The following is a 23,041-nucleotide window of genomic DNA, read 5'->3' on the forward strand; positions in this document are numbered from 1 at the left end:
GTATATAAGAAACCCCACGTGGCTTAATAATCTCGAGGTGGCTGCTAATGCCCTTTTTGTTTCCTCAAGCGATCTGCCAACAATAAAGGTATCATCTAGGTAACCCATTACCATGTGCCCCTCTTTCCTGAATCTTGCAAACACTGGCTTCCGTAACTGGGTAAATGCCCGGGCGCCAAGCTCAGCCCATTTAGCAAAGCCTTATACTGCCATAGCTCTCCCTTCCAGGTGAATTTCATGAATTTCCTGTACTGTCAGCAGATCACGACCAAATAGTATGCGTCTTGCAAATCTATCAAGGCCGTGTAATAGTCCTTACGTAACAGCGGCATCACAGAATATATGTTATCCATTTTAAAATGCCTGTACAAGACATATTCGTTGAGATCTAATGGATCCAGTATCATTCTAGGGCCGCCTCTTTTAGGTCGCGTGAAGATGTTTGATACAAACTCATGTTTTTCATGACTACAACATTTAATAACTTTTTTTAATGCCATGATCTTGGCATGTACAGCTTCTGTCAGTTGCGGTCTCCGCATATATGTATATAACCCTTCCTCCTTATCAGAGGGGTTTTATGTGGGTCAAATTCGATTTTATACCCCTTCATTGTCTGTCGAATAGAACCATCAGTGGTAATATTACGCCATCTATCATAGAATAGCGTTAATCGACCGCCAACTGTTAAAGCCTTATAATTATCAAGTGCACTCAACTGTAATTGTGTAGCGTTCACTTCCTTGACCCGACTTGTTTGCGGGCCGGTGCATTCTGGGCCCACCTCTGCAAAGCACTTTGAGTGGGAAAGTTCTGCTGCCGCTGTCTCCACAGAGGCCATTCCCCACCCCAAAAGAAAAGGCCTGCTGACTGTTGCTGCTTGGAGCAGGAAGCCGCTTAAATTCCCCCACATACCTGCGATAGGGGTGAAACATAACAGGTTCTCTTGCCTGTGCTCTCGAACCTCTGACCACACCAGCCATTGCCCTCTGCTGCTCATTCAAATCTTTCACCTGTTTGCTGAGATCGTCACCAAATAGAAATTTCGTTACAGGGTTAGATGGTCTGCACAAATCAGCATATCTTACATTTAGGTCGGGCTTAATCAGCCCCTTCCTGAAGGCATTAAGTTCATAGTTTTGGGATAACAGCCCTAGAACATCTTGTTGGGTCTCTGAAAAATCATGTGAGAGCGTTTGTGTAAATGCAATGATACCTTCTACCAGTGACTCCTGTAGTCTTTGCAATTTCATGTCTTTTGGCCTTGTGGGAACGTTCAAATTGTCCCATGTCACTGAGTTTACCTTAAGAACCTCCAACAGAGGGCAGTTAACAGGGCAGGGGTATTTCTTGATAGATTCTTCTAGAACTGTCACCTGAAAAGCATTCAATACCATATAAGTTATTCACCCCGCAATATCATCCTCTAGTTGCTGGCTGATGCCCTTCTGTACTGCAAACTTTGCAGCAATCGCTGGTACATGGCTCTCCTCCTGACGGGCCTGAGCAGTGTATGGGGCTGAGCCTCCATTACCGGCCCTTCATCATCTTCCCATGAATAATCATTAATGTCCTCCCCCTGCTCTGATGGCATTGGAAATTTACTCACAATGGCTGTCACCAGTTCTTCCAATTTATCCTGACAACTTATAATTTCGTCGCTGGTCAAGGTCTCTGCTCTCTGGCAGGCCTTGCTATTGGACCCCGATCGAGCAGGTGCCCATTGTGCAGAGACCATGCCCTTCCTCGGGCTTTTTCTGCAGCTGGCGGTTATTTTTGGCCATCGAGCACTCAGCTTTGCTGCGCAATTCGTTAGGTTTAAATTAGATCCTTCCTGCTCTTGTGCGGGTACTCCCCTTCGCTGCTGCTCTGCACTGAGGTCCAATTGCCTCAGGCGGCATAACGGTATCATCACCTGTTTTTTGAGGCCCTGGCTTCCATGAAGCCATGTCGGTGCAGCCAGACTTGGACCCCACCTTATGTGAAGGTAAGTCTCTGTTGCCTGATCCCACCCCAGCTGAGGTAGATTGCCATCACTCCTATCATTTTCAGACACCAACTTCAATGAAGCTGGGTCACTGCACCCCAGCAGGCCTGCTGGATTTTTGACACTGTCGAAGTGCTACAGGGGCTCTTCTTGGAGGCCTTCCTCCTCAAGCTCCTGCCGCCCGGCCTCAGCCTCTCATCGGGACCCAGGAACCTCCCGCCTATCATCCCGGACCTTTTCCTATACACCTCCTCCTCCGAAGGGCTACATCGGCCCCCCCCCCCCCCCCAACAGGATCCAGGAACCTCCCACAGATCATCCCAGAATTTTTTCCGCTCAACTCCTTCTCCGGAGGGCCTGTTTGGGGTTTGATTCCATTTGCGGATCGCACTCCTGCAATCTTGCACTGTTTTAGCGCTTTTTCGCTCCCTCGTGAAAGATCACGTGCTGCCCTTCGCAAGTCAACATAAGCAATGGCTGGGTATGCGTAGTTGGGATCTCACATTGGCGAACCAACATACCTTGCAAAGAATAATTTTAATGTTACTTCTTTTTCCATAGATGCTGCCTGACCCACTAAGGACTTACCAGCACTTTTTTGTATTTATTCCTGAAGTCTCATACATAACATGGCTTAGAGATTGCAAATCCCAGGAAATTGGGAAGTTCCGAGCATGTCTCCTTGTGTCCTTGCCAACAGCCAGTGACTGAAACAAATGATCTTGTCATTTACTGACTGGCATCTGTGTGCGACTTTGTTGCTGTATTTCGCTCCATTTTAAAAGGCAACACAGTTAATGTAGAAGGTGGCACGGTTACCATAGTGATTAATGCAACTCTGTTACAGGGTTTAGCTACCCGGGTTTGAACTTGCCACTGTCTGCAAGGAGTTTGTTCTTCCCATGTCTACGTGGGTTTTCTCCAGGTGATTAGGTTTCCTCCCATATTCCAAAGACGTATGGGGTTAGTATTAACTGATCACATGCGTGTATTTGGGCGACATGGGCCAGAAAGGCCTGTTACCCGTGCTGTATTTTTAAATTAAATTTAAAAAAAATATTTAATTGGCTACAGAATGCTTTGTGGCAGTCTTCTACGGTACCAAGATGGATCCAAATCCTTTTCTTTAAATGCAAAAACAGTTTTCTTCCAGATGAGACTTTGACTAAGACACTATCAACTCAATCCGATACATCAAGTCATTGAGAGATAGCATGGAAATAGAGCCCTTGAAACACCAAGCCCTTGCTAATTATTTCCTGCCCATTTACACTACTTCTACATAATCCCTCTCTTTTTTTATTCTCCCCATTTCCCCACATACATTGGATGTAAAAGATCTGAAGGCTCAATTTGGAAGCAGATTAGGGACCTTGCTTCTCTCCCTCAGAATTGCAGACAAACAATGGAAGCAGATCTATGCTATGGATTAAAATAATAGTACAGCTTTATTTATTCCAGAGACCCAGAAGACTGCATGGAACCCGTGTTATAGCGATGTCAAAATTCGATTGCTGTGAAAAATATGGAAGTGAACTTCAGAAGCAGACTACACAGTGCAGACACTACTAATTTACATACAATATTTAGTGAAAGCAATGGAGGACAAATTCCTACTACCCCTGGCATTTGCTTATTCTTAAGTGTGTAAGAGTTGAGGCAGATACTGCAGCCTCTGTGATGTTTCCCAAACCGGAAGAAGGGAACTGTTTACTGATCTTTCTTCTTTTTCTGTGTTTAATGACAGCACATGATTCAGATTGGCCCGGATAGCAATCGGTGTGTGATGAGTATGGTCAGCTCCAGCCTGGGGGTTTGGATCGCCATGCAGAGCAGTGCTCAGGTTAAGCTGTACCATGCGGGCACCTACGAGAACCTGGCAGACGTCGATGTGGCTCCTGCAGTACACAAGATGCTTGCAGGTAAGAAGATATTGTGACAGATTGTTATATTTTATATTGTATATAGATATGTTTTAAAGGAGATAAATTGTGGCAGATTTTTTAGTTTAGGTCACATACAGATACAAACACTTCAAAACAGATCTCATTTAAAATGCTGAAGCTCTGCTCAAGCCAGACAGTCCAGGCTTCGAGTGCCTTTGCACAAACTTTGAAGGATGCCTATAAGGAGTTCACAAGTAGATGTTAATTGGACATGTGGAGTAATGGATTATTGTTTTGGAAACCAAAAGATGAATGTACTCAGAAGATTAGATCCGGAGCCGCAGTCTGTCTGAGCGCAGTTGGTTGTTCTAAGAGGGTCATGTAGTTTTGTGTGTGTGTGTGTGTGTGTGTGTGTGTGTGTGTGTGTGTGTGTGTGTGTGTGTGTGTGTGTGTGTGTGTGGTGTGTGTGTGTGTGTGAGAGAGAGAGAGAATTCAGTTCTACACTTCAGCAGCAGCAGCTGGGACTGGAACAGGACAAGCTGACAAGCTTGTGGAAAAATCCCATTTTGAAGACGGGTTGAGAGTTCTTAGTTCAGCCTGGTCCTTGTGGTCCATACAAGAGGAGATGGCTGGCTGTATAATGTTTCACTTGAAATAAGGGAAACAGAAAAGGAACTCTGTTGTGACCTGAAAGAAAGAGGTTATCACCTGGAAAACCCTGATGGGGGAAGTTTCTTTGGCAAGACACTGAAGTGGCCGATCAGAAGGAATCAGTTGTGGTGTCCAATGAGCAACAAATCTCTCTCGAAAAGCACCAAGAACCTTCCTGAATGGTAACCATTTACCTTTTCAAGCACCAAAGCACAATGTAAGAATTGCCTGATATCAGTGAACTTGGAGGAATGAAAAGTGAGATGGGACTGTGAATCAAAGAACTTTTCTGAACATGCACACACATTACATACATGTGCGCTTAGAATTAGAAGGGGGTTAAGTTAGATTAGTTAAGTAAATAGTCATGTTAAAGTTTGATCTTGTTTTCATGTTTAAATATAATTAAAAGCAACTTTTGTTTAAGTAACCATTTGTCTTGGTAAATTTCATTTGCTGTTGGGTTTTGGGGTCCTCTGGGCCCATAACATTATCTTTCACCCCGGAGCATTCCTGATGCTTCTCAAAATAGCAGATGCAGATGGAATGGATGGGAGCTTTTGATTAGAAGCATGCTCCTATGATTGTACTTTAGTTTTTACAATGAGCTCTCATTTCCTCAGGCTACATTAAAATACAGAATGCATAAAGATCCACTGCCTGTGAGCCATGGGACAGACAGAGATGGGCATAACAATTGAGCTCAGATTTCAGATTTATTGTCTAAGTACATACATGACTTAGTATACAACCCTAAGATTCCTGTGGGCAAGGCAGAATTACCGCATATTGGCAGTGCAAAAAAAAACTGACTCAACGTACACATATAAAAAAATATAAACAAACTGACAGTGCAATACAGAGATGGGTGGGTGGGGGGGGAGAGTGCAAAAGTAAGAGTCCTTTAATGAGTCCTTGATTGAGCTTTTGAGGAGTCTGATGGTGGAGGGATAGCAGCTATTCTTGAACCTTGAGGGGCAGAGCCTGGAGGCAGAATTTCTCTTCAGTATAAGTTGGCCACAAGCGAAACACAGTCTGCCAGTGGAACTCAGCAGATCAAGCAACATCAGTGGGAGAGAAGGTGTTGTCAACGTTTCAGGTTGGAGCCGTTCATCCATTCCAAATTAGTCTTCCTTGCTTGCCTAAAAGGCCACACCCATTGCACTCTAACATGTTTGACCATGGCCTTGTGTACTGCCAGATTGAGGTCACACCAAAGTGGAGGAACCTTGTATTCAGTCTTGGCAGTCTTCCATCAGAAGGCATCAATATTGGCATATCCAATTTCTGGTACCCCCCGCCCCCCCCCCCCCCCCACCCCGCGGTTCACTCACTTCCTCTCATCCATTTATTCCCCTCCTCCAGCTCCCCACACTCTTCTCAGCCCTCCCCCATCAGCTTCTTCCCCTTCCCACTTGTATCCACCCATCACCTGTAAGTTGCATTCCTCTCTCTCTCTCCCCTCCCCCCATCACTTCTCATTTGGACATTTCTGAAAAAGGGTTGAGGCCTGAAATGCCAACTGCCTGTTGCTTTCGAAGAACGTTGCATGACCTGTTGTACTCCAACACTAGCGTGCAATTCCCCAGCATTTGCAGACTCCAGTTTACCTCCTGTAAAGGAAAATATGGATTTACACAATGCAATCCTCCCAGCAGAAAGTTGATAAGGGAAGGCCAGCTGGTCAGAGCAATGTGCTGGGTAAATAGGGCTTGCTTTAAGTTCAGTTCACACAATCAAAAAGCCAAGCTAGTCTTCTCACTTAGCCAGAACTGTTTTAGATGCTAAAGTACAATCAAAAATTAATAAATATTTATTCAGCAATTTGAAGCCTTTTTGGAGTTTGTGTCCCTGTTTTCAGAGACAACTAACAAGTGCATACATTGTCCCAGTTTTCAGGGGCTGGTTTTATATCCAACCATATGCTGGTGTTACCGTGTTCATACTGTTGTTTACCCATGGACCCAGTCCGGATTATATAATTTTGAATGGTTAAAAATGGCTGGAGACAAAGAGTTAAAAAAAATCTGAGATGCTATTTTTAATTTTAAAAAAAGCATCCAGGGTTTTCTTGTATATCTTCAAAATAAACAGTGATCTTCAGTAGAGAGTTATCTAAACCCAAATGGTAAATTGTTCGGGCTTCTTAGTGTCTGTCATGAAATTAAGCTCCCAGTGTTCTGTTGGCATTGTTTTTATCCAGTGAGAAACTCCTTTTAAATTTGGCTCAAAATGTGTCTCCAATGTGATTTTCAACCTCATTGAGCTGAAATGAAACCATTCTAATTTATTCATGGAACAGCTTGCTTGATCTAAAAATGTGGTAGTTAAATAGTCAAAATGTAAACCACATTTCATGTCCTCACTAAGATTCACAACTTCCTGTGACCTCAAATAAAATGTCACACAGGTAACTCAGCTGCTTTTCCGTGGAGGTCACTCCCAGTCTCCGGCCTTGGGATCTCTCCAAGCTGCCATTGCTAATCTCTGCTGCTCCTGCTGCTCACTCAAGAGGTCGCCCTTGCTTGTGGTTTGACCCTTTAACCACTGGCAGCTGCAGGATCAATTGTATCACAAATTGACAGAGTATAGCACAGAGAAAGCCAAGAGCCTTCTACTGTGGGCCTTCCAATCCAAAGTCGAGAGGTATCTGGGATTTTACATTACGGTGACCCATTTGACTATTTTAACACAAATGAAGTGTTAATTAAGCAACTCCCATAGGAATCATTTAGAAACACAGGAAAGAAAAACAAATTGGAAATATTCAACAGATAAGACCAGTCTATGGAAGAAAAGCAGTCAGGCTAATAATTTGTTCTGATGAACCATTATTAAATTGATTCTGTTCTTGTCTCCAGTGATGATATTTTACCTGCAGCTTTATACACCAGATACTAACTCAGTCTCTCCCAGCTATCCCTTCTGTTCATAGGTCTTCCTACACCTTCTGCAATTTGGCAGATCTTCTATAAGTTGTAGAGAACTTCATTAATTTCCTGCTCTAATGCCGAATTCCAGCTTTGGAGTCCAGTCTGATGTCCAACAGCAAAAAAAAGGAAGCTTCCCAACTGTCTGGACTCATCTGCTTTCTTGGAGTATGTCTGCCTAAAGTTCAAGCTTATGATCATCTGACTACAAATACAACCAGACAAAACAACATTTCTCTAACCCATGATGCACACACGTACACACATTATCCACAGAACATAATAATCACAAACAGACATAAAGATGTAATTTAAAATAAATAAATATACAGTAAAACTCCTGGTATCCAGCACCAGTCTGGTAGATGCCAGATAAGTGTATTTTCCAGTTCCTTGAGACCTACACTTAACAATACCTAACTCATACACCTGCATTAAGAATAAGCAGTTTAAAAGCCAAAAATAGTATACTTGTACTGAACAAACTTCAGTTGCATGAATATATAAACCTTAAAGATTTTTATTTTCAGTCACATTCTTTGAAAACATTTAACTGTCACTGCATCTGCCCTTCACAGAGCTGCCCAAAAGACAAGCAATTAAACCCCCGCTCTCAAGTTTACGGATAAAGCCTGTGACCAGAGTGACAGTTACTAAGCAGGGTTAAGGAGACACTTTAAGAGATTCACCCCAACAGCGAGCGGCATCAACCAGCTCTTCATCCTGGGTGACGCCATTGCTGCTTTCATACAATTTTATTCAAACAGCTGCTAGGAGCAAAGCGTGACCAAGGCACTTCACTGGCTAAATATTTGCTCCCATCTTCATCAATGTTACTCAAGAGAACATTTACTTTTTCAATTTTAAACATATTTTTAACCTATTATTTTATTCTATTTTAATTTTTTTTATTTATTTTCCTTGGTTTTTTTTTGCCGGTTGCTTGAGGCTGCAGGTTGCTTGAATTTTGGATATGTGGTGCTAGACCACCGGCCTACTACGGGGCAACCTCTGTACCTGCAGGAGTGTAAGGGGACAGGACCACACCTGACTGGCTGTCAATCAGTCGGCCTGAATGGATCAAGCCCCACCCGGTCGGGTGTCAATCACCCTCCGCGATATAAGCCTGCGCCGGCCTCCCGAGGCCTCACACAGAGTTGCTGCAGCCACAGCCAGCCTGGCTCTGTGGAAGTCTTTGAGGATTAAAGCCTGTTGTACAGTCTTTATCTTTGTGTGTGTCTGATTCTGGCTAACAGTGCACCACAGGATACGAGGGGTTTGACTGTACATAATTTGGGATGATTTTACTCAGTCACAGGATACTGTTCATCAGTTATAAAACCATTGCAATAAGCAATCTACTGGAGAAAATTAGCAGGTCAAGCAGCATTAGTGGAGGAAAAAGAATGGTCACTGTTTCAGGTCAGATCCTTCCACCTGCTCAACCCACTGATTTTCGCCACCAAATTGTTTTGCTTCAGCTCCTGCAGTCTGTCATCCTCCCATAGTTTATAAATCGCAGGCTTTCTCCCTAGCTGCCTTCTGCTGGATGTTCTCCGTCATGCTATTTCCCTGATGGAGAAGTGGAGGTGGCTTCCTCCAGCCAACATTGGTGAAGCATGTAGGGTGGCCTGACTTTGAGAGGAAGAAGTGACTTTTTCCCCTCTGTAATGAGGACCAGCCCTGCAAAAGCAGACTTGCAACTGCAATTCATAAAATAATTACCAGTCTATATAAAACATGCTTTCCAAACAACTCCCTTTTGATTTACCTTTAACAAATTGCAAATCTTAGCATGCTTTTAAGATAACCTCTGATTGGGGATGAGTCAGTATACAGGAGGGAGATTGAAAACTTGGCTGAATGGTGCACCGACAACAACCTTGCACTCAATGTCACCAAAACCAAGGAGCTGATTGTCGACTTCAGGAAGAGAAAAACAGAGGTTTACGATTCAGTGATCAGAGGTGAAGAGGATGAGCAAATTCTAAGTTCTTGGGAGTTACTATCTCAGAGGATTTTTCCTGGACCGAACTCACTAATGGGATCATGATGAAAGCTCGTCAGCTGCTGTACTTCCTCAAGAATTTGGGGAGGATGGGAATGACATTTGAATCCCTGATAACTATCTACAGATGTGAGATGGAAAGTGTGCTGACAGGCTGCATGATGGTCTGGAATGAGGACACCAGTACCCCTGAGTGGAAAGCCCAGCAAAAGGTAATGAACACAGTCCAGGACATCACAGGCAAAGCCCTCCCCACTATTGAGAGCATTCTCAGGGAACGCTGCCGTCGGGGAGCAGCAGCAATCATCAGGGATCCACATCACCCACCACATGTTATGATCTCGCTGCTACCAGCAGGAAAGAGGTATGTGTGCCACAAGACTCACACACCAGGTTCAGGAACCGCTGCTACCCCTCCACCATCAGACTTCTCAACAATAAACTTAATCAGGGACTCATTTAAGGACTCTTACTTTTGTATTTGATTAATTTTTTTTTTCTCTCTGTTTTGCAGTCAATTTGTTTACATTTCTTACTTTGTTTACATGTGTATGCAGCTTTGAGTACAGTTTTTGCTCTACCCATAAGGGGTAATTCTGCCTCGCCCGCAGGAAGAAGAATCTCAGTGTTGTATGTGATGTCATTTATGTACTCTTGACGATAAATCTGAACTTTAAACTTTGATATTTTACGAATGGTGTAATTATTCTACCATACTTTAGTGCACTATACTTTTTGTATGCGCATTTGGATATTTTCAAAGCTCATTAACATTATCTATTATAATGATTTCCTCTCTGCACAGGTTCTGATGCTATTATCCGCCAGCACAAAGCTGCTTGTTTACGAATTACCGCCCTCCTTGCCTGTAAGGACCTTCTCTGGATAGGAACAAGTGCTGGTGTGGTGTTGACTCTATCCATTCCGCACGTCACTGCCAATACCACTTCGCTCAGGATACCTCTAACACCCATGGGATCGGCTCATGGCCACACAGGACACGTTCGATTCCTCACAGCCATCGAGTTGCCAGAGATCTTTGATCTGACTTTCCCACCAGCAAGAGAGCCAGGCAGGTTTTTGGAGATTTTCAGTCTTTTGAAAAGAACTTTGACCAATCAGATATTTTGTAAGAGATTTACATTTTACTTTGAATGAGGAAAAAGAGGTGAAGAAACGGAGGAGAGAAATTCCAGAACTTCACCCTCTTGGCAAATGAAAGTTCAACCTGCTAGCGGTGGAAATAATAAATTCAGTTGCACAGTTGTCAGAGCTTGGAGGAGTTTGCAGAGGCAGGAGTTTGAAAACCATTTTAAAATCGAGTCATGGATCAACCAGAAACATAGAATGATTGACAGGCAGGGTGATGCATGTTAAGTTTGGGCACCAAAGTTTTGAGTAATCTCAAGTTTATGGAAAATATAACACAGGAGAGAAGTTCAGTGAAAATGTGTTGAAATCCTTGAATCAAAGTGTGATGTAAGAAGGAGGGTGCATCCACTGGACAACAGGTTTTTTTTTCAAAAAGTTTGCTTCCTGAAAAAATATTGGGGATTATGATAGACAACGTCAAACTGAACACAAAGATAATTTCATATTTGCTGTATAATTTAGGATAGTGGAGAAACATTAAATTTATTTGAATTTAGCATTAAGCATATACTCGCCACAAATGTAACAGAATGTGTCTGAAGACAACAAATGCTGTTGTTAAGTACACTCATTATGCTATTGCTTGAAGAACATGTGCATTAACATGCGTTCAATCTTTAATCAATGTAATGCACAGCATCTGTATATGTGAGTTGCTTTTATAGCCTATCTGCATCTATCCTGACTAGGGCTCAGACAACATTTGCCTAGCACCTGCAGTGAGTGCTTCTCCAGCCAGGCTTGGACTGACCAAAACAGCTTGCTTTGTACTAGTAGACTTAAAATATGTCAGGAAATCACAAAATAGGTTGCAGTATAATCTGAAAAACAGTTTGTGATCGGACACTTTTTAAGATGATTTTTGTGATCAGCAGTTCAAAATTCATAAAATACACCCAAAGGTGTTCAGGAAGCAAATTCTTCATTGTCCAGTTATTTTTGGGTTAAAGCAGCTAACATTGTGGATGTTATATTTGTACCCAGCATCTCGGAATGAAGTGCAACCAATCTCATTAACTTTGCAGGCCGGCTCAGTGCAAGCGGAGACAGGCTGGTGGGTTCACAGAAGCGGGATTCAGCGAGGCGCCGATCATCTGCCATCATCCCACTGAAGACCACTATGTTGGTGATCAGCGGAGGAGACGGGTATGAAGACTTCCGGCTCACCAACAGTAGTGAGACTGTTGGCCGAGACGATAGCACCAACCACCTGCTTCTGTGGCGTGTTTGAGAAGGGTGAAGCAAATCGCTGGCTTCAAGACCACCGCTACTGTTTGTTCCCCAGTCTGCTTTGTCTAATGCTTGGGCATTTAGTCTCTGTGTGCATTGTTTGTCTTTTACTGTACACGAGCAGGACCCTGAATGAATGACAGCAGCCTTAAGACGTGTCTGCAAGTTGTGAGGTGGTCCATCCAATCTCGGTTGTGATGTAATTTTCTTTGTGCCATTGATGTGATATGGTACAATATGGGTTTCTTTATGAATGAGGATAATGCACTACCACCATGATGGCTTCCCATTGATGAAATAATGTTATTGAATTTGGGACCAAAATATGATACAATGTGTCATAAGACGTTGAGCAGAAAAAGAAGATGTGAGATTGTGGGAATTATGCCTTGTTCAGGACACCTTCAATTGTGACAGGAGATCCCTTCTTTATCTCCTACCTCCGTTCTCCAAAGTGCAAAATCTGGCAGTATCTTTGTAGAAGCAAGCATGAGGAATCCTCAAGAGTACTTCAAGCTAATGACACCATGATAATCAAGTAACCGCCAAGTAATAATTTCCATAGAGATCATCGTCGATGGGAAACTGTCTAAGACAATCTTGGTGGTCTGCATGGATATTGTGGCAGTGGAATTGTGTTTGTTGTTGCTGATTGAAATGAAGAGGCCTTTCAGAAATCAGAAGATCTCAATCCAATGTATCATATTAATAGGAACAACAAAATGAAGTGCATCATGGCTTATTATGTATGTACTTACATACCTAAGGCAAACATTTATGGAAATCATTCTCAGTTAATCTGCATGAGAAAGGATTATGTAGTATTAATTCCTTTTGAACATCACACAAATTTCCATGTACCTTCACTTTCAATCAGAGGACTGATGAATTGCTTTGTATGTACCTCATTGTATACCAACAACTACAATGTTCCAGTCATGTGTTTGTGTGTATGCCTGTGTGTGTGTGTGTTTGCATGCATGTACTTGGTTGTGTTCTACTGCCTTCTTTGTAGAAAGAAACCAAGTTGTATAAAAAGCAAAGTGTGCGAGTAAAATGACAATGTGCAATATGTGGCCAAGATCATGGAGGACCATCACTTTCAGAAACATTTAACCAGAGGACATTCAAAATTTTTGCAGGAAGCACCAGTTAATTAGTGCCACATAAAATCCTCAATCTGCCAAAGGCCGCAATTACAGTTGAAGCTATCTTCTGGACAGTGATCCAGAAGGCAAACTGATTTTGGTCCTCCTGTACAGTATTTATGTTTATTTTAACTTGCTTATCTTTCACAGCACTTAATTTATGCATTTATCTTTTTTTAATATCTCTAGAAATTTGTCAACGATTGTTTTACATTTTGTGGCTTAATCTGTGTGGTTAGATTTTGTAAAAGAAGAGTGACTGAACTACATGGATCTTGACCTCAGTTAACTGAACACAACTTTCACCCAGTGCTGTCCTCCCAGATCCCCTTGCTCTTCACTTTTATTCCCCACTCTGCAATGAAACAGCAGAGGAGAATTGTTTGTTCTTTAATTAACTCAAATACAGGAGACATGTTGAAAATTCCAGAGCAATTAATAATTATAGGATAATGAAAGGTGAGCATCCAAAACTTTATGGGCCCTCTCTGACCAGATGTTCATTTCTGGTGTCTAGTAATCAATACACAATTCCTCTTTGCACAATGCTGTAGCATGCTTTTCTTTTCTCCACCGATTAAACCTAATTTTTAGTTCTAATGAATGGCTTTAATTTTTCATCCTCCAGAAAAAAATAAAATTTCCTCTAAAAAGGTTTTACATGTTTAAGAAAAGTCAAAGATTAGAACACACGTACATGATGAGGTCTGGGTTCTCTTTCTGAAGTTGGATAAAAGTCACAAGCTTTAAATCTTTAAAAAGTGAGGTGGGCGGGGGGGAATTCTGGACTCCTCACCCTTTCCTGGTTCTCTTATGAATGGGAGCAACATATAAAGCAGGTACATGTACTGGAGGAGCTCAGCAGGCCAGGCAGGATAGACAGGCGATGTTCCAGGCTGAAAACCTTCCATCAGGAGTAATGTTGAAGGGCCGTTGCCCCGAAGCATCAACTGTATGTTGCTTTCAGTGGATGCTGCCTGGCCTGGTGGGTTCCACCAGCATTCTTTTTGTACATTGCTCTGGTTTCCAGCATCTGGCACCTTCTTGCTTACGCCCCTTATTAACGGGATAGCATTAACAATAGACGGATGTATTGCAATGAAGTTTCATTTATGACTGTGACTCAGTAGAGAACGGGAACAAAATTTTAGGCATTAAATATTTTATACCTGAAAAAGTAAAAATTATTGACGGGTCTGTGAGCAGCTAGGTTATGGTTGGTATCAAATGGTGTTTGATGTTTTACAACATATTTTTGCATTAAAACAATTACAAGAAACTCATTGTCCTGTTTGTCCAGATCAAAGCCCTGAAATACTTCGACGTGAGTTGATGTGGCATTTTATTCAGTGATTGGTTGAAGTGGAAGGGATGTCAAATCCAAAAACAGCATTCAGTTACATTATATTCCTACCCCATTCATAGAGCATCGTCGATAAAATAATCAACTGAAATGTTGGTTTTAATCAAGAAATAGAAGTTCTTCATTAAAACCTCGTTGTTTTGTGGGCATTATATTTGTGTGCAATGGGAATGGTGTGCATTGCTAATTAAACCACTGTGGGTAAACAGGAAAATTTGCAGATGCTGGGTTCTAGTGCAGTACTCAGCAGGTCACACAGCGTCGTAAATGGAATTCTGAATGGCCATTTACAAATTTAAGTCTTCAGATCATAATTGGAAAATATCTGAACATCACTATTGCAGTGTCCATGTGAACTATGACTGCGTGGATAGTGGTAGATGGTGCAAGGAAATGCCTTGATGGACACATTTTACATTGATGTGAAACAAGGCATAGATTTAGACTGCAGACGTTGTAAAGGTCAGTTCTGAAACGACCAGGATAAAGTCCAAACAAGCAGGGTGGGATCATCTGGCATTTCAAGTGTAGATTATGTGCCATAACACAAGCCTACTGGTATGTTTTTAATCACACAGATTAAAGAGTTTCCTCGTAAGCACATCCCAGCCAAACAAGTGGGCAGAATACTGCTTGAGCTTCTCTTTAAATTTCTGCCAGTGACGCAATGTTTGCACAAATGTTTGCTGATGCTTTTGATGTTTTGTTCCGGAATATTTACGCATCATGGAGAAAGTTTTAATAGGGGCTTCTGGTGACATTGTGTCATTTAAAAGGTCTTGGGAGGTGGTGTGCAGGGTGGAAAAAATTCAATGCACTGAGATCAAAGGAAATTGTAAGTCAAAAGTTCTGAAGACACTGGAGGCAGAACTCAAACTGCCTAGTATAAACAGTAAAAGTGCCTAGACTAATGTTGGACGTGCAATTAATTGGAATTAATGGGAATTCTATCAGTTATAAATTGTTACAAGGGCATCCAGAAATATAATCAGGAAATATTATCCCAATAAGAAGTTTACTTTCAATCGAAATTCTTAATCTTTCACATTGTGCCAAAGGAATTCAGAAAGAGATCTGATGTTCACATCAGAGAATAGTTCGCAATATTCCAGTACAGCATGAAGGGAAATAGTAAGTGGAAAGGCAGAGGGCTAATCGATGTGCCTAAATGTTTGTGGCATGTGTGAGAATTAAGAATGTCGTTGACAGTTAAGGCAAAAGCATTAAATCTTCCAGTTTCATGGGATTTACATTTCTACAGCTAAATCTTCCAGGAAGATATGTCCACCTACAAGAGAAAGAGAGATGAACTTGTCTGGGAAGTCAGAGTGTGTGTATGTGTGGATTGTCTGAAGTCACACTGAAGGAAGCTTTTAGCTGTCAGCTACAATTACCAACCATAAACTGCAAATTTAAGGGAGGACTGATCTTACAGCAGTTCATTTTGAATCTTACACTTTGCGGAAAGGTGGGAGAATTGCCAGAACCTAAAGGGTTAAAGAAAGTTTGGCTTTTGTTTCCTTTTCAGGCTATTGTGGAGTGAGATAGTTGAAGTGTTAGAAATCACAGAAAGGTTTGACAGAGTAACCACTTCCAGGAATAGAGAAGCTTAGAAAAGACAACGTTGTCTTAAAATTAGAAGGAATGTTAAGAAACATGCTTCCTCATAAAGATTATTGGGGTGGCACAGTTAACATATCAGTTAGCGCAACACTGGTACAGCGTCGGCAATCAGGACCGGGGTTCAAATCCCACGCTGTCTTTAAGGAGTTGGTATGTTCTCCCTGTGTCTATGTGGGTTTTCCAATTTCCTCCCACCATACCGGGGGTTGTAGGTGTAATTTGGCTGCACGGGCTCATGGGCTGAAGAGGCCTATTATCGTGCTGTATGTATTTTTTTTCCAAAAATATCCAACGTTCTCTTTCCTTGTGGCAGAGGAAGGCTAAAATTGAATATTTTGGGACTCAAGTGGATGGATTTATTCAAATTCATTTCTACTGGAACCTGTACTACAGTGCACTGCGAAAGTTTGTTTTGTGAGCAGTCCAGTTACCCCAGCCATACATAGTACAGCAGTAAAGACTCAAAACAGAGTGGCAAGGGATGTAGACCAAAGGCAGGTAAACGATAGAATGGGGTTAAGATTATGGCTCATTCCTGTTGCTTTAATCTTTAAACGTCCCTACTGAGCACGTTCCCAAAGTCCATTTGGTATCCACAGATGGAGAGCACATTGTTCTCTGTGCTGTTTGCAGTGGCAAGTGGAATGAAATTCAGTAGAAATAATCGATTGCTGTGGTTTTAAATAATCACATGTTTATATTTGTTATGTGGTAAATAAAAAGATATAGGAGATACAAATTTGAATGTATACAGTGCAAAGATCCACCATCCAGAATTAATTCTGGGCATAGAAACCAAATGAATCCACCAGTTCTACTGTACTATGGTGCTCCCTGTTAATGCTTGCAAAGTTCAATACTTCAATTAATATACCACAGATAATAAAAATTGCATTAAATTTTATAATTTAGATACAGTAAGGGACTATTTGGAACATTTGAAATTTGAAATTCCCCCGAAAAGAAAGTGGCCTCGAGAGCAGGAAGTTCCAGAAAGATTTATTGGTTATGGCGGCTTTGCGGCCAATATTTGAATGAAGTATGCCGCCACTTAAAGTTAGAGCTGGAGGAGTCAGCCTGTTTGTAAGAAAAGTGTGGCTTGTTGGAAGAGGGGCAGTGGAAGTTGAGTGTGGAAAGTGGAAGATGATTCCTTGGCATGCACTGGTTTACTAGAGCTGGCGGTTTGGGGGAGCTTATGTTCTCCTTGTGACACTATTTCCATGAAAGAAATAAAAACATGCTTAACTTGAAGGGCTCTTCATTAATCAAAATCACAGAAATTTCTTCACTCGTAACAAAATAAGAACTGTAATTAAATCCTAATTGGATTCATAAATGCATATTTAAACCAGAAACATGTCATGTTTGTTAAGGTACCCTGGGTAAAAGCATTAATTGATGTTGGAAAATGTCCATTCTTATTTTCTGAGCCTTGAATTGTAAACTCATCCTTTGTGTGTGTGTGTGTGTATAACCAAATAATGGTTGAAAATCCACTGTGAGTCAATTGGATGCCCAACATAGATTTTATTCGCCATGATTAAAAATACTATTATTGCTTTTATGCATGCACTGTATTCAAACACATCTCACTAAGTGCCACATATCACTGCAAAAAAAAAGGAAGACCTTTGAACAAAAAAAGATGTAAAGAGGAAAAATGCCCCAGATTTAAAATATATATATATTTATGGAGGGCTTATCTGAAAGTAGCATCAAACAGTTTGGGAGCAGGCTTAGCTCCTGCAATGGTCAAGAATAGGCTGTTATGCAAGAAGACTTAGCTTTGACCCATGTCAGAGTAGAGGTGTTGCCAGTTGGTCATTTATTCATATCTCACCAGGAAAGGTAGCTTCTTAATAAATCAAATGTTCATCATGATTAGGAATCTGATATAGAAGTGGGTAAAGGACTTAAAGGGTCTAGTGTAGTACATGATGCATGGGGCAAAATAAATAATTACTGTTGAGGGATGGTTCTCCTGCTCTGAATACCTCCCTGTGTTTCCTTTCACATTCTCTTCAAACAATCGCAAATCTATTTTAAGTGTTGATTCAATGAGAAGCGTTAACTCTTTCATAAACTATTTCATGTAGGCTGGTTGTAAAGGATAGAGCAGTATCTTCAGTGTTGTGTTAGATGTGGTATCAGGGTATTGCTTTGTAATTATCAGCCTACACTGAAATGAACAGTCCATTCACTCACCCTGACCTGGGTTCAAGAACTAGTCGTAAAATAAAACATGATGTAAAATTATATGCAGAATGCGAAGAAACATTTGTTTCTTCAGGTTGCAGATTGCTTTGCAATGGAAGAAGCCACCTTTTGTGTATTGTAAATAATGGTATATATTTCCTCCTCTGTACATACTGTTCTCATTCTTTAATTGTTGATATGAATTTAATGGCATATTTTTATATACGTTTAAGTTTCACTGGTACGATAACTGTTGGGCCAGAGCATTTAAATTATAACTACTACAGTACTTGGAAAACTTTTATTCTGAACTATTAAAAGTCAAGTGAGGTTGTCATGTTTATCACATATTCTTGTTATGTTTCGTCACTGTGGGTTCTTTGTTATTAAAGTTCACTGGTGTCAGATATTTGCATTGTGTATAAGTGTGCTTTATTTTCACCGAGCATCACATATAAAAAATAATTTAAAGGGATCGAATATCAGGAGAACGCGTGCAATTATATTTCTTTCGGAAAAGCACATTTTTAAAAAATGGTCATTCATTGTTTTGTGGATGGCAAATATTTCCCAATCCTGATTCCCTTGAGAAACTAGTATGAGCACAGTTTTAGAGTTGAAGGCCTTCCAGCAAAATTGTCCCTCTCCAACTGGATTGTTGACTTCCTCATCGGAAGACCAGTCAGTGCGGATTGGTAACAACATCTCCCCCTCATTGATCATTGACACAGGTGCACCTCAGGATGTACGCTTAGCTCACTGCTGTAACCTCTCCACACTTATGACTGGGCAGCCAGGCACAATTCAAATGCCATCAACAAATTTGATCATGACATCACGGTTGTTGGCAGAATCACAGACGGCAATGAGGAAACGTACAGGAGTGAGATCGATTAGCTAGTTGAGTAGTGTTGCACCAACAACCTTGCAGTCAATGTTAGCAAAACTGAGGATCTGATTGAGGACTTCAGGAAGGGAAAATCAGGAGAACGTGAACCAGTCCTCATTGAGGGATCAGCAGTGGCGAGGTTAAAGAACTTCAATTTCCTGGATGTCAACATCTCTGAAGATCTATCCTGGGCAATTATGTTGATGCAATCATGAAGATGGTTCACCAGCGGCCTTGTTAGAAGTTTGAAGAGATTTAATATGTCACCAAAAGCTCTTGCAACTTTCTACAGGTATTCCACAGAGAACATTCTGACTAGTTGCATCACTATTTGTTATGGAGGTGCACTGGACAGGAAAGCTACAAGTGGTTGGGAACTTGCATCATGAACATTAGTCTTCACTCCATTAAGAACATCTACAAAAGAGGTAGTGTATCAAGAAAGCAGCCTCCATCATCAAGGGTCCTCACCACCCAGGCAATTCCCTCTTCACACTGCTACCATCGGGGAGGTGGTACAGGAGCCTCAAGACAAACACCAAATGATACAAAAACAACTTCTTTCCCTCTGCCATTAGATTTCTGAATTGACAATGTACCACAGACATGACCTCATTTTTTTACTCTTGCATTAATTTTAAAATTTTCCAATGGTGTATTTATGGAAATGTAATTTAGAACAATCCAGAATTCCAATGCACACTCAGCCAAGGCAGAGCAGCGGGCAGGCCAGGGGACGAGCAGCCCGGCGGAAGGGAGGGAGAGGGGGGGTGAAGAAGGAACAATTGCCATCGTGTCATCTCCGGCACCATCACAGTTCGGCGTGGGGCCACCGCTTGGCACTGCAAAATGGCTGCCAGGCTTTAAAGTGCGATTGTGCCACCAAAGAGGGAGGGAGCGAAGGAGCTGGGCACAGATCAAAAGGAGTGAAGATGTGGGGGGCCATGGAGTTGGGGGTGCTGCCATCACCCAGCATCATGAGAGGGTAGCATACTGCAAACGCATGGGAACGTATTTGGAATTCAAAATTGTAAGTACCTGTACTGTAGCCATCTCTCCATCATCTCCTGTAAGTGTTGACTTTTAATCATGATCTTATGACCATATGTAGTCATTTTTATTATTGCATACAGTACTGTATTATTACATGTATTATTATGTACTGTGTTATTATGTTTAAGATGTTTTAGTGTATGGGAAGTGTTTCATATGCATATAAAGGTAAAATACATACCAAGATAAACATTAGATTAACTGACGCTAAATAAGGACCGTATGTACCTTTCCGACACATACAAATTCTAATTAAAGACAGACCAAGGTAACGGAACTCATTTTTAACCTGGGGATTGCTTGTACACTGCAGCCACCGTATGCCTATCTATGGTTGGAGGGGTGAACGTTAAAAGGTGGTGGATTTGTTTTGGATGAAGTTAAAATTATTAGCATTTGTGGGATTTGGAGTATATGGAGAGTAACCCATTGTAATCCTTGGAAATGACTTTGTGGAATCAGGAGGTGAGTCAGGAGAATGCCAAGCCTCTAACACTGAAATTAATCATCTCAAAGCTCATCATTATGCACCCTTTAAAGTCACGCACTTTGTTCTCCACAAAATAAAAATTATCTGCCTAAAACACTGTCCTTTATAAAGACATCTCTGTTTCACAAGCTAGACAAATTGGACTGAATTTGTAGCTGAGCATGAGCTGAATTCTCTTCCCAGTCTAGATATTGTTGTAAATAAGGTTGCTTCTGCCCCATTACATTTGATAGAGCTTATCAGAGAATATAGTTTGCTTGACCCATGACAGATTTTGACTGTATGAATTCCTGCCACCTGCTTCATACAGATGTGCTGCTCTAACTTGTCACACTAATTGAAAGATAAAATCGCGAGGATGGTCGAGTCACGTATCATATAGAAATTAATGTAGTTGGTAAATTCTTAAGTCATTTCACATTTACAATTGCCGATGCTGAAACCTTGAGCAAACAATGAGATGATGGAAGAACTCAACAGGTCAGTTGCGATATGGGGTCCTGACCTGAATAATTAACTGATCATTTCTCCCCGAGGATGTTGCCTGATTGACTGAGTTCCTCCAACATCCCTTTGCTTGCTGAATGCAATGAGATTGCATTCCCTCCAATTCACTCCAAACTCTGCTACTTGTTTTTTCAACTCTTAACAAATCCCTGTTAGCCATCAACACTGAGTTTGCCAATAGACACTGGCTTCCTGTTAAACAAAACCTCTATTTTAAACTTCTCCTGGTATTCTCGTGGGAATTAGCATAGACTGGAACTTAGGATCATGATGGGATGGATACCCTGTTAGTGTGTTGCATGACTCCTGTTTTCAAGTCCTTCCAAACCTTTTCTCCTATCTACTTCTCTGATGGCTCAGTAGATAGAGGACTAGTCTTGTAAATCAGGGGTCATGAGTTCATCCCTTGCTGGGGCTTCATCTCTGTGAGGGGGCTTGATAAAGCAGCAACTCTGTCTTCCTTAGTATTACATGACAATAATGGAACCTTACCTTTACCAATCATCTCTCCCCTACAAGTCCTTATTGATAACTAAGAAACAAGCACACTTGCTGGATCCATCTCAGCGTGTATTTGGAACAGCTCAGCTCAAGATCAGAAGAAGGTGGTGTATGTGTCCCAGAACATAATAAAGACTCCCGTCCATGAACTCCATCTCCTATTCCCTAGAAAAGGCAACCAAAATACTGAAAGACCCATCACACCCCAGAAACATTCACTTCTCCCTTTGAGAAGAAGGCTTAAGAGTATGAAAGCTTGCACCAACAGATAATGTCTTCCCTGCTGCCATTAGGTTCCTGAATGAACCCCATTGCAATGCTTCATGTTGCCCTTGCTTGGTGCTAATTGGTCTTCCCTTTCATTGTAACGCTATAATCTAAATTATCTCTTTCCATAGCTGTGTAATGCCAGAGACCCTTTTTGCAGAAGAACCCTTCTCACTGTATTAAGTATTTTGTGACAAATTAACTTAAAACAATGAGACCAGACTATAAGTGAAAATGTGACCAGTTAAATGACTTAGGTTTTGTGTATGATTCATTCTAAATTTGATTAAATCAATGAGGATCTCATAACACAGGTAGCATTTGGAGTTCTAGTCACCCAGTTGTAGGAAACATATCATTATGATGGAAACAGGTGCAGAAAAGATTGTGAGAAGGCTAACAGGACTGGTAGGCTAGAATTATAAGGAGAAGATGAATAAGCTTAAGAGAGTAAGGGGAGAATCTAATAGAAGTTGACAAAGTTTACCAAATAGTAGCATATATTACATTTACAAATAGATAATAAACAAAATATATATAATAAGTATTCACAGTGCAAGAAAATATAGGGTACAATAGTACATACAGTCCTTTTGTGGTGCCAGAGCAGTACATGATTAGTGTAACAAGGGAAGGTTCAACAGCCCAACAGCCACTGTATTCCTTTATTAATATTTTATTTACAAATTTTAAACCACAATAATCAAATTACATTCAATTCAAAAGTTATATCAAAAAGTTAAACATGTGATATATAAACCCACCTCCCCCCCAAAAAAAACTCTATAAATTTAAAAAAAAAAGAAAAGAAAAAAAATAGAAAATGAAGGACCAGAGAATGCCAAGGGAATCGAGCATTTATATCATAAAGTCAAATATTGGAGGTTACCAAGAAATGAGATCTTCAGAGAATCTATTAAACATACAAACCCACATTTTGTAAATATGGGCACCATATTTTCTAAAGGTCATGCTATTTATTTTGTCAACTGTAAGTAATTTTTTCTCAAGTAGAATGCAGCTATGAAGTTCTGCATGCCATCTTTCCATGCCTAAATCTGTATCTGACTTCCATGACATTGCTATATATTTCCTAGAAACTGCTAAGGCAATTGTATAATTTAAATTTGATACATAGTTAATTTTAATTTAGGTCTAAT

The 23,041-nt window shown here is 41.0% G+C and overlaps 1 protein-coding gene across 1 annotated transcript in view; it reads left to right on the plus strand.

Annotated features, from left to right (window-relative positions):
- The window catches only part of LOC138739530 (rho guanine nucleotide exchange factor 17-like), a 454,989-nt gene extending 436,406 nt beyond the window's left edge, over positions 1-18,583 (plus strand). Inside the window, exons 19-21 of the mRNA XM_069891792.1 lie at positions 3,735-3,909; positions 10,268-10,534; positions 11,640-18,583. Coding sequence (XP_069747893.1) covers positions 3,735-3,909; positions 10,268-10,534; positions 11,640-11,845 — 648 coding nt within the window. The 3' untranslated portion in view covers positions 11,846-18,583. The remainder of the gene's footprint in view (positions 1-3,734; positions 3,910-10,267; positions 10,535-11,639) is intronic.
- Positions 18,584-23,041: the final 4,458 nt, after the last annotated feature.

This window comes from Narcine bancroftii, chromosome 7 (assembly GCF_036971445.1).
Source record: "Narcine bancroftii isolate sNarBan1 chromosome 7, sNarBan1.hap1, whole genome shotgun sequence".
Lineage (NCBI taxonomy): Eukaryota > Metazoa > Chordata > Chondrichthyes > Torpediniformes > Narcinidae > Narcine > Narcine bancroftii.